This window comes from Muscardinus avellanarius (assembly GCF_963383645.1).
Source record: "Muscardinus avellanarius genome assembly, chromosome: 11".
NCBI lineage: Eukaryota > Metazoa > Chordata > Mammalia > Rodentia > Gliridae > Muscardinus > Muscardinus avellanarius.
In genome coordinates this window covers 43,702,255-43,718,706 of record NC_137797.1, presented here as the reverse complement: position 1 = coordinate 43,718,706, position 16,452 = coordinate 43,702,255, and the positions used below count along the sequence as shown (strand labels likewise).

The following is a 16,452-nucleotide window of genomic DNA, read 5'->3' as shown; positions in this document are numbered from 1 at the left end:
AAGATTGGTTGTGCGTGGATCATCTAATCAAAGTTACTCACCTTCTGGCTTTCAGTATTACAGTAAGTGGGAATCAGTACTGAAAATGCAAGGACTTCTAAGGTAGAAAGAAACTGTAAGTGATTGGAGATGGAGAAGTAGAAACTCTACTACATTGGTGGGATTGCAAATTAGTGCAACCACTTTGGAAAACAGTATGGAGGATCCTCAGAAGAACAAATACGAACTTACCATATGATCCAGCAGTACCACTTCTGAGTATCTACCCAAAAGAATGAAAACCAAACTAACAAACGAATGCATGAATATTATATTTATAGCGGCACAATTCATCTTTGCCAAACTATGGAATCAGCCAAGATGTCCATCAACATATGAGTGGATTACAAAACTATGGGATATGTACACAATGGAATTTTACTCAGCCATAAAGGAGAACAAAATTATGTCATTTATAGGGAAATGTATGGAACTGGAAAACATTGTGAGACTTGTTAGTCACAAAAAGAAAGAAATCAGATGCTCTATTATGTGGAAGCAAGGGAAAAAATAGGTCATAGAAGGAACTCTAGACAAAGAAGGAGAAACTATAGATGAGCAAATAAGGTGACCTAGCTGAGGAGGATGGGAGAAAAAGGAAAATTCCCTAATGTGGATGGTGTACATTAACAAATATATCAAAGTTAATCACTAAGCCAAACATGGGAAGGAGGGCAGAGGGAGGGAGTGGGGTGGGAATTGAGTAAGGGCTAATTGAGTGATGTATGCATGTATGCCTCTACCATTTTATACTGCCTTAAGATGTATGACTATAATGCACCAGTAAAAATTTTTAAAAAGCCAAGTTATAGTCATTGAAATTGTGGGTTTTCCTACAATGAGCAATCACCTCATATGTATTAAAATGGATTTTGTGAAAAAGACAAAAGATAACAAGTGTTAGTGATAAAGTGGAGAAAAGGAAATCCTATATCCTATTGGTGGAAATGTTATTACATTTATTTGATTATTTAGCATTTATAAGCATAAATTACTGGATAGAATAAAAATAATCATAATTGTTTTATACAACAGCAGTAATTTAATCATAAATGCTCACTAAATATCAAAACAAATAATGGTTAAACCTCTTCGGAGCTATTTGCTGTGGACAAATGCAGCCTGTTATATTGTCAATACTAAGTATAACAATCATCACAGATTACAGCTGAGGACTTTAATTTCTTCTGCTGCTGTTGTGCTGTGACAGGTTCACTATACAAAAACAATATGGTGTTCTATATGTTCTCTTCCATTTTTCCCGTGTGTGTGTGTGTGTGTGTGTGTGTGTGTGTGTGTGTGTATCTCTACTGCTGAGGATTGAATGCAAGAGTATTCTACCTCTGAGCTACACCCCAAGCCCTATTCATTTATTTTTTATTTTGAAACAAGCTTTCATGAGTTAGGAGGGCTTAGATAAGTTGCTGAGGCTAACTGTGAACCTGAAATCCTCCTCTTTCAGCCTCCCAAATACTGGGATTACAAGCATGCATCACCACCCAGCTTGCTCTCTTATTTTAAAATGAATAATGGGCATGTGAGGGCTCATGACTAAGCTCCGTGGTCACTAATACTTGCCATACTTTTCCGTAATTAGGCTTATTTCATTTGGATGCATGGCTAATATTTAAGGAGTTCACCTTATTGGTTCATAATACAATTAATAAAGCTCTCATTATAATTAATGTAAATATATTTTCTATTAACGCCATGAACTAGTAATAATATTCAACAAATATATAACAAGTTAAAGGTTATGTTGCAAAGTATAAATTCATTCAGCCCTCATTGTAAGTTCAGGAATAAGAATATTATTGCTCTTTCACAGATAAAGAAACTCTATTACTGAATGAAAATTAAATGCTCAATCAATATCCATTTTCATAATAAGTGCCAGAGCAGAACTTTCATGATATAGAGTGTTCCTATATTATGCTGGTGCCTAGGTTTATACTGATAAGTGTGAGATGTAAAATATATTATAGTGCCGGGCGTGGTGGTGCATACTTGTGATCCCCGCGCTTGGGAGGCTGAGACAGGAGGATCGTGTAGGTTCGAAGCCAGCCTCAGCTACTTAGTGAGGCTCTCAGCAACTTAGTGAGACCGTTTCCAAATAAAAATATAAAATAGATCTGAGAGTATAGCCCAGAGGTAGAAAGCCTTTGCCCCCCCCCCCATACCACTAAAAAAACAATGTCATAGTATCTTTTATTTTTAACTACTGCTAATGAATTATTATATATAAATCATACTAAAATTTATAAGTAGTCCTTTGGTAAACTCAATCAGGTTAATTCTTCTGAAATTCCTGAAATATAGTTGTTATATGGGCTTGTTTTCATGTTTGTAACATTAATCCAAATAGTTGAAGATAATTGACTTTGGTCATTTAGAATAAATCATATTTGAAGCTTTGGCCAGAACCTTGAAAATTAAGATCCTCAATGACCCACTGACAGAAACCACCTAACATTGAGTTATAATTAATTTAATATTATCCCCAATTATGTTCATTCTTTATTAAAAAGCCAGACGTGGTTGTGCACACTTGTAATCCCAGCATTCAGGAGCCTGAGACCGTAGGGTCGTGGTTCACAGACAGCTTCAGCTACTTAGTGAGGCCCTCCGCAACTTAGTGAGACCCTGTTTTAAAATAAAGAATAAAAAATAGGGCAGGGGGTGTAGCTCGAAGGTTGAATACCCCTGGGTTCCATCCCCAGACTCACACACACAAAATAAATAAATACCTATAATTAGTTTGTGGTATAATCTTACCAAATATATTATCACAGACTTTAGGACTTATTAAACTTAAGCTAAGAGATCAAGTATTTTGACTATTTTTGCATGTACTAATGACCCACAGGCAAATTCAAGACATTATTTCACCATTCTTATGTATTTATTTGAACAACAGATTTTAATGAGAGTTGGCAAGGCTGTATCTTCTCTCATCAGAGCATTGCAGAATGTTTGTTGATGAGTTTTAAGTAGATGTATATACCATCTGTCTTTTTTGTGAACACTGTCTCATTAAAGACATTCACTTTGCTGGGCGTGGTGGCGCACGCTTGTAATCCCAGGGTTTGGGAGACTGAGACAGGAGGATTGCACAGGTTCAAAGCCAGCCTCAGCTACTTAGTGAGGCTCTCAGCAACTTAGTGAGACCCTGTTTCCAAATAAAATATAAAATAGGTCTGGGAGTATATCCTGGAGGTAGAAAAGCCCGTGGGTCCACCCCCAGTACCACACACACACACACACACACACACACACACACACACCAAAAAAATATATAAAGACACTCACTTTTCACTATTTTCTTTAACATATATATATATATAAAATATAAAAAGACAGAAATATGTTTTTATAATATTTTAAAAACTTGTTTATATGTTTATTCTTGTTTTTAAAAACTTATTCTTGTTTTTAAAAACTTGTTTATATACTTGCTTTTTTATTGTTTTATATTTTACCACCTAAGTTGTAGTGTCCTTTTGTGTGACATTGATTTCCCTAGTTATTATAATTTCCTTGAAGGTTCTCAATTCTCCTTTATTTATTAAATAGACACATGGTTATTCAAAGAATATGCTTTACAAAGTATATAGAACTTATTTTTAAGTATAAATTTGCTTTTAGTTAATACCTGCAGTCATAAATTTTGCTGATTGCAACTAATATCTGAGTTACAATCTGAAAAAAAATTCAGTTATTAAAAATATTGGGCAAGTCAAAGCCCTTAATATTGGAATGTATTTGAAACAAATGCTGCAATATTTTAAAAATTATTTCTACATTAGGCCAGGCATGGTGGTGCACGCTTGTAATCCCTGCGCTTTGGAGGAGGAGACAAGAGGATCGCGCTAGTTCGAAGACAGCCTCACTGGCTTAAGAGACCCTGTTTCCAAATAAAAATATAAAATAGTTCTGGGAGTGTAGCCCGGAGGTAGAAGGGTTTCCAGAAACCCCAGTACCACCAAAAAAAAAATTATTTCTACATTAATTGAGAAGTTTTCCCAATAACATCTTCAAGCCAACTAGCTAAATTATGATCTGATCCTTTTTCTGTGTCACGTTCCAGGACAGAGTTAAATAAAGTTGAAACCACCATTGACATACATTTGGAGAGTGAACGGATTTATGTTTTCATTATTAATATGTCCTATTCTGTTTGCTATTTAAATAGGTATTTTCAATAATTTAATACCTTCATAAGACAGAATCCATTCACCTTTGAGTTAGTGTCTCCATAGATCATTACAGGCCTGGATGAGACCACAGTGTAAGATTGAAGAATGCGGTGTGCCCCATTAGCATAGAAACACGCCGAGATCTATAATCGGTCTTACGGATATCTTTATTCGTGGGAGAGCGGCCTCCAGCCCCCGCGTGGCCGCGGGGGCCGGTGGCGGTCGGGAGAATGCCTCCCTCCCTCTCCGGGTCCTCTCTGAACTCTGCACTCTTCTTCCAGGGCGGGAGGCCTGGTCCCCGGAATCGCAGGGCTCCACCTCCTAGGCTCCACCTCCTAGCTCCCGGCCCTGCCCCAACCTTACACACAGCAGCCTTGATTTTACATAGAACCTTTGAAGGTCACACACAGACCCACAGACCTGGGACTTAGTGAAGGAGGAGACAGGAGAAATCAGAGATAAAAGTAGTTTTAGAAGCAAGTAGAAACATTTCTTCAGTCTTTTGCTAGTCCTCCCCAGTATTTTAAACCTCAGCGAAATAACAAAAAGTATTTGTTGGAAAGTTATCATAGCAAAATAAAACTAGGTATCCTAGTGAATATAATGATAGCCATGACTCTTTCTTGAGTCTATTTGATGGATTCAGTAGAGGTACTATCTTATTAATTCCTGACACAATCCTGTAATATAAGTGTTATTCTTATTTTATAGATGAGAAATCAAAGGTTAGAAAGGTTAAGTATCCTGTATAAGTCCCAGTGGTAGCAAATGATCTGCTGGTCCACCAAGCCAGGTCTGTGGGACTCCAGAATTCATTCTCACATCTTATCTTTATGGATCCTTTAATGTGAAGCTGTGGCTGTGAGGCTCCTGCCTATGGAGAGATGGGCACTGTTCAAGTCTGACTCAACCACAAGGCTATACCAGAAAGACAAACAATTCTGGAGTGATGGTATAGATGATAGGGAAATACTCACAATTTAACATTTTTAACAGTGTAAATTTTTACAAAAGAACATTTTACAGTCATACAAATACAAACATAATATTTTGTGTCCATTGTCAAATACAAAACAGGTCAATATATATGAATGGAGTTTAGAAGTGCTATTAAAATATTCCCACATAAAAAGTTGAAACTACAGAATGATATGCACAATTTAAGTCAAGTTTAAAAAAATCTCACTGTGTGCATGTGTGTGTTTCTATACTGTGGTTTAGTGTGGCAAAGTGTGCTGTAGGAACTTTATAAAAAATAAAAATTGATTCCTGAGTGTTCAAGAGCGGGTAGGAGTTTCAAGTTGTAGGGAGAATTTCACTTTTTTTTGTTGTTTTTGCAATCTTATTTATTTCTTGCAAAATGTCTATTTGTTTTGTTATGAATATTTAAAAAAAGGTTGTGTAATTGGCTTGGCATCCAGTGCTCATGACTATTACAGTTTACCTTTCTATTCAAATTTGATCTTAATTTTAGGCCTTCTGTTGCCATCACAGATTTTAGAGTTATGTCCTACATTTCTTTGCTTCTTTGGCCTTCCATGTTTTGTATATTCTGTCGAGAAGCCCCTTCCCTTCACTTCTCATATTCAAGTCCCATGATATTCCCAGTTCTAATTCTGGCATCCCTAATAATTCCTTTTATGTGTTTATTTTTTATTCATTTCCCTCCTATTCTCATTTCAAATTTTTCATTCTTCTGTTACATCAGATCACAGTCTGCCTTATAGTAAAATGACTAATATATCCGTGTGAGCCATGCATGAAATTGAAACATCTTCGTGCTTATTCCCTTCCTTTATGATTATATTACATTAGATTGCATTAATAGGGAAGAATTAGTAACAATTATTTCTGTGAAATTTTTGGACAATTCCACCTTTTCCTTATATCATGATGTGTTGTTGGAGAGTCACCTTTAATCTATGTCAAACTGCCAGCCTCATGGCTTGCAAACCATTTCTCCATTCCATATTGTAATTTCTGTGTTATAACTCCATTTGCTGCCCATGTTCTCTAATATAAACACATTTCAAGAGGATTAAATGAGAGATGACAGTCCAAACAAAATATCTTAGACAGGAAAGCATTTGCAGTTATTTCATAAAATCATGCCAAAATATTGTCACATACGGTATCTCATATGACAAATTCAATAAAGTCTCAGGGAAACATGATTTTTTCTAAAGTTCCTGAATAAATCAGTCCAGGTGGCTTCCCTATACATAGACAGGCAGGATTATTTTCAATATGATAGAAGAGGGGGAAGGAAAGAGAGAGAAACCTAAACTGATCTACAATAGAACTTTTCTCAGTAGCCGACCAGGAAGGAAGTTTTGCTTTGTCACAAGTGACTAGTCCTTGGTTTTGAAAGAGTGAATCATCCTTCTTTGAAACAAGAGATAAGTGAAGGAAAGAGCTGTTTAAAACTTTCCTTACAACTATTTCCTTTTGAGCTATGACTTCTTAAACTGGAATGCGATCCAGAATAGCTTCCCTTTGAGTCTAACATTTGTCTTAAGCCTTTTTTATTGTCTCTCTCTTCCCTCGCCTGGCTCATTTCTTCCCTCCCTCTGTTCAACAGATTTACACTGACTGGGCCAACCACTACCTAGCAAAATCGGGCCACAAGCGGCTGATCAAGGACTTGCAGCAGGACATCGCAGATGGAGTGCTGCTAGCAGAAATCATCCAGATCATTGGTAAGACCTCACGTTGTGTCTGGGAGATGAATGTAGCTCTCCTCTGATTTAATTAAACATGTTTACGTGAGGGTGTTTAGAAAAGGCAGTTGAGCCATACATTTAAACAGCTAGAGCTGTATCTTTACATCCACTGAGTTGTTAGGAACGGTTGCTTCATTAAACCATATGTCTCCCATGTGTGCTTTCTGTGAGCTGGAGCAGCCCATACACTCCAAGATTCCTTGAAACGATATCCTGATCCGGCAGGGACAATTGTGAACCATTTCATGTCAGCAGTCATTTGGCACCCATGAAAGAATTAGCAGCAACTTCCTTCTCAGTCTTTTTTTTTTTTTTTTTTTCTTCCTTGCTTGATTTGTGGACATGGAATTGGTGACTGCTAACAGGTGTGTCCTCTAGTACATGGCTAGAGTAAATGTGGCAGCAGATTTTTGCTTTTTTGTTGTTTTTCTTTTTTCAAGTTTGTGTGTGTGTGAGTGTGTTTTGTTTCATTGCTTAAGCATATCATTCTTTTTTCTCTCTTTTCTTTCTTGGATTTAGCAAATGAAAAAGTTGAAGATATCAATGGATGCCCTAGAAGTCAGTCCCAGATGGTAAGAATCCTATTTATTTTCGATATATAATGCTTATCATCATTTCCAGAATTAACTGCATACGTAAATGGATTAGAAGTTTGTTTTTTTTTTCTGCTTGCCCTTCTTCTTGTTGAAGAAACCACTTGATCACATTCTGTCATTTTTACTTCTATGAATAGATCCGATCCTGTATAAAAGATTTCCAGGTGAGCTCTTACATCCTTGACTTTTTGTGGTTGTTCTGATGTTCTGGATAATTTAATTTTGGTCACTGATCTTTAAGGCTATAAATCTCATTTCTACTTTTAAGTGGTGCCTCGTATCTCAACTGTTTTGAAGAACAAAACTTTCCATTTGTATTTTTAAAATATATGAATAGTCTTTACTTTGTTCATAACAAAGTTTAGTGTAAGCACACAGGCTCCTTAACACTTTTAGGAATAGTTGAAGGCATGCTACTATGAGTTTGCTGAGCAGTGACTGATTCTGAGATGCGATTCTTACCATCTTCCAGAAAGCCCTCAACTTGGAGGTCTGTCTCTCTCCCCACGACCTCTTATCTTTGCCACATTAAACAGTTTCAAGTTTTATAACAAAATCATAAATTGATAAACTGAGATAAAAATAACTTTAATTAGTCACCACTTTATTTTATTGAGAAACACAAAATGCCTTAACCAAAGTTGTACCAAGGAGATATAATCAGGAATGATAGCCGAAAGCCATCAGACTTCCCTGCACTCATTTTTAGCACAGAGCTGGCATTTTTAATTAATTTAATGAATTCTTACTAGTCAGAGACTTGGAAGAATGACAAACTTGTGAATTTTTTTTTAATCTGCTGACCTGCATTACTTAATGTCAGAAAACTGAAATCCAGAGTCATATAAGGAATTTATTTCTAAAGAATGATTAATTAGCATGCCTGTTTTTTCAACTAAGCACTCCAAAAACCTATTAAGATGTCATGAACTCTGTAGCTGTTGTAAATAATCACTAAAAAATGGTTCTTATAAAATACTTCAGTTTTAAGGAAACTTCCTGATCTGATTACTTGGGTCACAAATGTGTCTCTGTGGAAATTAATTACAGTTGTTTTATGAAGTTTTACTGAAAGCAAACTGAAGTAGAAGATACTCAGACCCTGCTGCACTGAGAGCTGTGTGATGTTGTAGAACACAGCTTCTTCTACAAAATTAGCCCTAATTGGACTGTGGTATTAAGATATATATATGTGTACATTACTTATTCATGAAGCTGATATAAAAATACAGAATAGCATTGTTATAAACTTTATAAAGAACAAATGCACAGATTAACACCTGTTAAAATACTTTCAGGGCTTTCTTGAAAAGCACTATAGTATCTGAAACTCATTTCGTACATTTTTAAATCATAAAATCATAAAATTTTTTAACCATAAGATTTATTGGATGTTAGAAAAGGTTTTAAGTCTAGAGACTCTCACATCTCTTGCCATCATTTCAACTTGATTCTGATTACAGGGAACCTGATAAGCAGACGAGCTTATACTCTATGGCAGAAAAAGACAAAAACCCAATTTCCAAAGCTCATAATTATGGACAAAGGTGCAGTCCTTAGTTATTGATCTGAGACATCTGTACATATTCTATAAATCAGTGCAAGTATTCTTATGAATATTATGCTATGTTAATTTTTATTATTTCTTATCCTTTACTATCCCCAACATATCATATGATTGCTAGGATGTATGCCATCATATATTTGAGCTCCTAACAATAAAAAAAGTAAATGCCAATGGCTGAAAAATGCAAATGCTGTGAAGAAGAAAGTTTATCCAGCCAAAAAGTACTAGTCATGCCGGGCGTGGTGGCGCACATTTGTAATCCCCGCGCTTGGGAGGCAGAGACAGGAGGATGGCGCAGGTTCGAAGCCAGCCGTGCGCTCTGGCTTAGGAGACCCTGTTTCCAAATAAAAATGTAAAAATAGGTCTGGGAGTGTAACCCGGAGGTAGAAGGGCTTCCAGGAACCCCAGTACCACCAAAAAAAAAAAAAAAGTACTAGTCATAATCACATTAAATTGTGACTAAGAATGACTTGAATCTTCAGTTTTTCTGATGTGGTTGGATTTCAAATCTGAAATTGGCAGGACCCTGGTGTGTTGATTCAGAAGAATACAGGGGAAACAAATGTCACTTTTTGATTTGATTATTTTGCCTCTGTTCTTAAGAATTTCTACTGGCACTGTGTCATTAATGAGTACAATTTTCAAACTGTAGCTGAGACAAGAAAGTGAAGAGACTTAGGAGAGCATGACTAAGCCGATGAATCTCCTGTGTCCCCTCCGAACAGGATATTGCCTGTTTCTTTGTTGCATAACACTAGGAGGTTCTGCATTAGTAACAATGAATGCTATCCTGGCTCATTGAACTACTTCTACCACATCTTTTTAGTATATTTAATATTTTGTAGCCTTTACTGTTTGTGTTTGAAAACAAGAAGTTAGTTAAAACTAGGTCTGCTACTTTTTCTAGTAACAAGTTGTCTTAATTTAAATTTCAAACTTAACTCTCTTGAATCATTTTAAGCCTTTAATAATAGAAGTCTTCCTTTGAGGTATGAATCTACAATATATTGGTGAGTTTTCATAACAGCCAGGTAATTCACATTTACTGTATTAGTGAGCATCTATGGGACACGTATAGGGATGTTTGAAAGAATTACATATAAATGCCAAAGGTGATACTCTAGTGGTTTCTTTATTATAAAGAAAAATGTATCCTATCTATTGCATATATCATTTGTAATACCCAATATCAGATACATGAGATTCATATATTTATGATAACACTCTTTCAAATACCATGATATAAATGTCACATACATACTCAAGAGAAATATGAACTCTTTCACAACTTATTGGTGCTATTTTTTGAGATATTTAGAAAACAGCAGCAACAGAGTTGCATAGCCAAGAAAAGGGCAAAGCAGGTATGAACCTGGTATGTTCCAGAAACAGAGAGAACTCTGAGGTTTGAGCTTGGTGAGAGGTGTTTGAAAGCTAGGGTAAACACCTGATAATGTAGGGCCCAAGTAAGGGGTTTGCATGGTATTCTGAATCATTTGAGGAAACTGGAAGACTTTTGAAGCTTGTCTGTGACATGATCTGATAAATCTTTTTAAAAATCATTTATATAATTCTGTGATGTATATAGAATAAAATAAATGCTAGTCTCCAGTTGGATGTGGGAGAGGAAGAGTATCCAGAGTTGAAAATGGTCCCTAGGGTTATGACCTAAATAAGCAATTATCTTTTTTTTTTTTTTGGCCTATTTTAAATAAGTGATACCAATTTGGCCATCATTACATAAGGTGAGTATTTTCAAGGGAGAAAGCAGGCTAAAGGTGGGAGAGGAAAATTATGTGTTCATGCTTTGACATGTAGAGTCTGATGCATCTATTGGAGCATCAAGTAGGAGGTAACATTAGGCAATTAGACATGAGTTCCTGAAAGTCAGAGAATGGTATTGGCTAGACTCTACTTAGTGCGTAGGTAATAGTTGAAGCTCTGGGCAAGTAAAAATATCTTGCAATAGGTCTGTGTAGAGCCAACAGAAAAAAAAAAAAAAACCTGAGGGTGTTGTGAGGAGGACTATCAGTAAAGGTTTGGCAGAGAGTTATGGGAGTCAGAAAAAGGAGAGAATAATGAGAGTGAGATGCCATCATTAAGAGAGTGAAATCACAGATATATATTGTTTGTCCTTAGGTAAACATGGTAGGTACTAACTGTGGTACTAGGGGAGAGATAGACGGGGAGAGAAGAGGAGAGAGAAGAAAGGAAAGAAGGAAGGAATGAGGGAAGGAAGGGAGGAAAGAAAGAAAGGAAAAAAGAAAGAAAGAAAGAAAGAAAGAAAGAAAGAAAGAAAGAAGGAAGGAAGGAAAAGGTGACTTAAAAGGGGCAGATGCTGCCAAAGGCTGCCTAGCTAACCTGTTGGAGTGCTAGAATGAGGAAGTTAGTTCTGATAACTAGACAGGCATTGATGATCTCCATATGTGAAAATCTTTCTGTGGAGTAGTAGTGTATGAATGAGTAAATGAGAAATCCAAGATCCATTATTGAGTCCTAAATAATTTTCATAGGAATATCTCACCAAAGAAAAGAAGAAAAATTTATACTTTGAGAGAAAGGCAGGATTAAGGGAAAGTTTTGCAAGAAAGGAAAGAAGCAGAGAAGGAGCAAGCAATGGAGAGATAGGGGAGGAGCTAGGGCCCTGGGGAGTTAAATGACAAGGGGAAGTCCTAAGGAAGAAGTAGAGGAAGAAGTTTTAAAGTCCATATGTCATGTCGTAAGGGCATGTAATTGGTGACAATGTGGATATTTGAAATAAACTTAACAAAAATTGAAGGAGTTCAAATCCATATGATAATGGCTTCAGAATTTTAGAATTCTACATTTCTGAAGAAATGTGTTGGTTATGCCTATAATCCCCGTATTTGGGAGGCTAAAACAGAAGGATGTCAGGTTCATAGCCAGCATCAACAAGCTAGTGAGACCCTATTTCAAAATAAAAAATAACAGGGCTGGGAATATAGCTCAGAGGTATCCCCAGTAACAAAAAATAAATAAATAAGCTAGGTGTGGTGGTGCACATTTGTAATCCCAGAATTTGGGAGGCTGAGACAGGAGGATTTCAGTTCACAGACAGCCTCAGCTACTCAGGCCCTTTGCAACTCAGTGAGACCCTGTTTCAAAATAAAGAATAAAAAATAAGGCTGGGGGTGTGGCTCAGAGATAGAATGCCTCCAGGTTTTATCCCCAGTACCACAAAATAAATAAACAAAAATATATAAAGGAATTTTAGATCATGATATATTCTTTTTCATGTGGTTTTTAATGATTTTTATAATAAGTAAAAACTTATATATAATATATAACACATATAGTACCTTATAGTAGACAAATGTGTATATGTGTATATGAATATATATATATATGTATATGCACATATATTGAATATATATGTATATATGTATATGTACATATATTGCTCAAATAATAAAATGGCACAATGGTCATATATGTAAAAATGTCAATGTTTTTCTTTTATTAACCTATTAGTGCTATTCCTGAGATATTTTAATTTAAATTTACTTTCAGTTAGAAGTCATGGTTATATTTTGTGAGTGAGCTTCAAATTAAACTTCTTTTGAAAAACAGAACCTAGTTTGTTGGAGCTTATTGAGTGCTATATTTAGGCTCATTCAAAGATAAGGCTACTAATATGGATGGCACCTGTTAAGTCATTTCTAGGTGGGTGGTATCAGGGTTCAAAATATCTGTGGCATGCCATAACTGTGTTAAGCTTACATGAGGAAATAAGTTAGTGAACTATTAATACCAGGAATGTCCAGAATGCCCAGCAGATTATAAATAGAAAAAAAATTAAGCCCAATATTTATTTGAAACGCAGAAACACAAGTGCAAGATTCTTAGACAAAAATGTTAGACATTCAGGAAAAGATTGTTTTGAAATCAAGGTTTTCTTTATTTTAAAATAGATCATTGTATTTAAAGATCCTCACAAGTGCACTGAGGAATTAGGACATTTGATGATGTAAAATAGTCGCACATTAAGAATTGGAATAAACGGCGTCGCTCGGGCCCTGACACATGTGGATCACGGCTTGTCCTTCCTCTTCCTCATTCCTTTCTCTGCTCCATCCTGTTGCTTGAATGATTTTCAGCCACAGCCTTCGACCTCACTTTTGTTTGTATCAGATATGTTATTGTGTAAAATTGACTGATGTGAGAATTTTTAGAATGTTCCTTCTTTCTACTGGTTTTTTTTTTTTTTTCATTTCTAGAAGATGGAAAGTAGGTTTCACTCTTCTCTGTCTGATTCTGTGCCCCACAAGATTGGGGCTTTCAGAATGAATTCTGTTATAGATGTCATAGACTTCTTTTTTTTAATTTATTTTTATTGGTGCATTGTAATCATACATCACATTGGAATACAAGACTTGAGAGAATATACAAGCACACATCATCCAATTAGCCCTCGTGCAGCCCCCATCCCATTCCCTCCCCCTCCCTAGATCCCATGCTTGTTTGGTGATTAACTTTGATATATTTGTTTATGTATCTCCTGCTTTTTAAAGAGGCTCCATCCTCCCCTATTCCATACCCTCTGATTGGTCACCTTAATTGCTTCACTATAGGGCCCTTTCTATAGCTCAACCACATAGACTTCTTTTTTCCACTTCTGTAGTCATGATTATCTGGAAAGTGAAAAAATTGTTGATAGTAAAAGTATCTCATACTTTTATCAATATTCTATCTTTTAAAGTTTTAATTATTCCGGCCATTGCTTATAATCGCTGGTTTTGGATCTTTTTAGGTGAGATAAGAAGATGAGGTTTTTTTAACCAAACAGGGAACAGATTAGAACAGCAACAACAACAACTGGAATGCTCTTAGAAGTTTAATGGAATCTTATAAATGGCATGCTACATGATTCAGTCATGATGCCTCACAGGAGTGGAATATTACTATGTTAGTCTCGACAAGATCCTCTACCATGTTTGAAGCTATTCATCTTTTGGAGTAGCTACAAAAAGATAGTTTAGTAAAGACAAATTCTTTGCTACAAATATAACTTTGATATCTAAAAAAATTACTAAGCTGGGCAAGGTGGCACATGTACATGCCTGTTATCCCAGAATTTGGGAGGTTACAACATGAGGATCACCAGCCTTAGCAATTTATCAGGGTCCTCCGCAAACTGGTGAGACCCTGTTTCAAAATTAAAAAATAAAAATAGTGCGGTCAGGCGTGGTGGTGCACGCTTGTAATCCCCGTGCTTGGGAGGCAGAGACAGGAGGATCGCGCAGGTCTAAAGCCAGTCACGTGCACTGGCTTAGGAGACCCTGTTTCCAAATAAATATGTAAAACATAGGTCTGGGAGTGTAGCCCAGAGGTAGAAGGGCTTCCAGGAACCCCAGTACCACCAAAAATAAAAAAATTAAAAAAATAAAAATAGTGCTGGGGATTGTATTTCAGAGGTAGAATATTCCTGGGTTCAATCCTTGGTACTGTATACACACACACAGAATAAGTACAAAAAGTAACAGAAAAAAAAACCCAAATATTAAATGAAAATGACTACTTTGTAGTTTCCTTAATGGTTTTGTTGCTTTTATGTGGGCTCAAAATTTGAAAAATGACTAAAATTTTAGTATTAGAAAGTGTATATCAATTATTAAAATATCAGCCTGGTGATTTCTTTTTCTGGTACTGCTAATTGAACCCAGAGGTATTCTACGTCTGAGCTATAGCCCTAGCCCAATTTTATTTCTTATCTGTAAAGAGGATCTCACCAGGTTGATGAGAGTCTCACTACTTGCAGAGGCTGTCCTTGAACCTGTAATCCTCCCATCTCAGCCTACCAAGTACTGGGATGACAAGTGTGTGCCACCACTCCCGGCTCACCCTGATAAGTTTTAAAACTGAGTTTGCTCTGAAAGTTGCTCTATATACTATTAAAGTTCCAATGTATCAACTGAAATACTGCATTCTGTGGAGGTCTTAGAAGCAGAAAGGAGAACAATGATCACTAGAACTCTTATTCCAACTATGTGACTCAAGAAAAGAATTCAATAAATGCTCAGGCCTAGGCTTGTTTCTGCAGTGAGGAAATCAAACTGATGAATGATGAAGTCCACTAGAATTCTGATCTGAGAGATTACTTTTTAAGAAATCACCAAAGACAATGATTTTATCTTTAATACTTTATCTGAAACTTGAATTTAATCTTTATAGGTTTTTTAAAAAATCTGCCTTCATTATAAGTTAAAAAGATATTTCCTAAAATATACTATCTGATTAAAAAACACAACCTCAGCAACATCAAAAACATTAAAGTGTGTGTGAGTATATGTGTGTGTGCGTGTGTGTGAGCATGTGTGTGTGAGTATGTGTGTGTGCGTGTGTGTGAGTATGTGTGTGTGGGTATGTGTGTGTGTGTGAGTATGCGTGTGTGTGCATGTGTGTTATGGGGGAGATCATTTGTTCTACCAGTCAGAAATTAAATAAATGTTGAAAATTGTAATAGTACTATGTTGCATTAACTTCATATTATTGAATAATTGATTTAAAATTTTTAGAAAAACATAATACTTAAATTGGTTTGTATAGTTAATATTGTTAAGTAGAAGCTGTAGTAAGGACTTTATTTTAGTTTGGATTTCAGATTATTTTTTCTTTTTTGGAGAGAAGGTACAACATTTTATATTTTGAGGAGAAATTAAGATTAACACAAAATATAATCATACCTAGCATTTGGAAATATACCTTGTTATAATCCTTTTATAATTTTAGTTTTTTATGTTTTCAGTAAGCTAGTTTTTTTTCTTTTTTTAAATTTTATTTTATTGGTGCACTGTATTCATACATCATAATGGGATACAAACTTTTGTAGACATACATGCACACATCACCCAGTCTGCCCCCACCCGATCCCCACCCCATTCTCTCCCCATCCCTCCTTCCCATGCTTGGCTTAGTGGTTGACATCTAGTATTATAGCAATTTATCCAGAATTAAAAATGATAATCTCACATAACAGTTTCATTTGTCTGATACCAAGCTTTTGATGACTTAAAGATAACATTTCAATATTACTTTTTGCTTTCTTTCTTACCAGAGGATATTTTTTTCTATTTTTTTAGGTGAAACTATCATATATTTATATATTTATTTTTCAGAAAGAAATCTATCCTAATATGGAACATGGATTCTAGGTACCCAAAACGATCTTGGAAAAGAACAAAGCTAGAAGATATATATTTTCTGATTCCAAACCATATAAAGCTACAATAATTGAAACAGTGTAGTACTGTTCTAAAGGCAGATATATAAACCATTGAAGTTAAATACAAGCCTAGAGCTAAATTCTTCCC

At 35.7% G+C, this 16,452-nt stretch overlaps 1 protein-coding gene across 3 annotated transcripts in view; it reads left to right on the top strand.

Moving 5' to 3' along the window:
* NAV3 (neuron navigator 3) overlaps positions 1-16,452 on the top strand; it is a gene marked incomplete at both ends in the record, with an annotated part of 410,033 nt that overhangs the window by 109,730 nt on the left and 283,851 nt on the right. For all 3 annotated transcript variants that reach the window (XM_080705150.1, XM_080705149.1, XM_080705148.1), the window contains 2 exons: positions 6,817-6,934; positions 7,478-7,530. In XM_080705150.1, the coding sequence (XP_080561276.1) occupies positions 6,817-6,934; positions 7,478-7,530 (171 nt within the window). The remainder of the gene's footprint in view (positions 1-6,816; positions 6,935-7,477; positions 7,531-16,452) is intronic.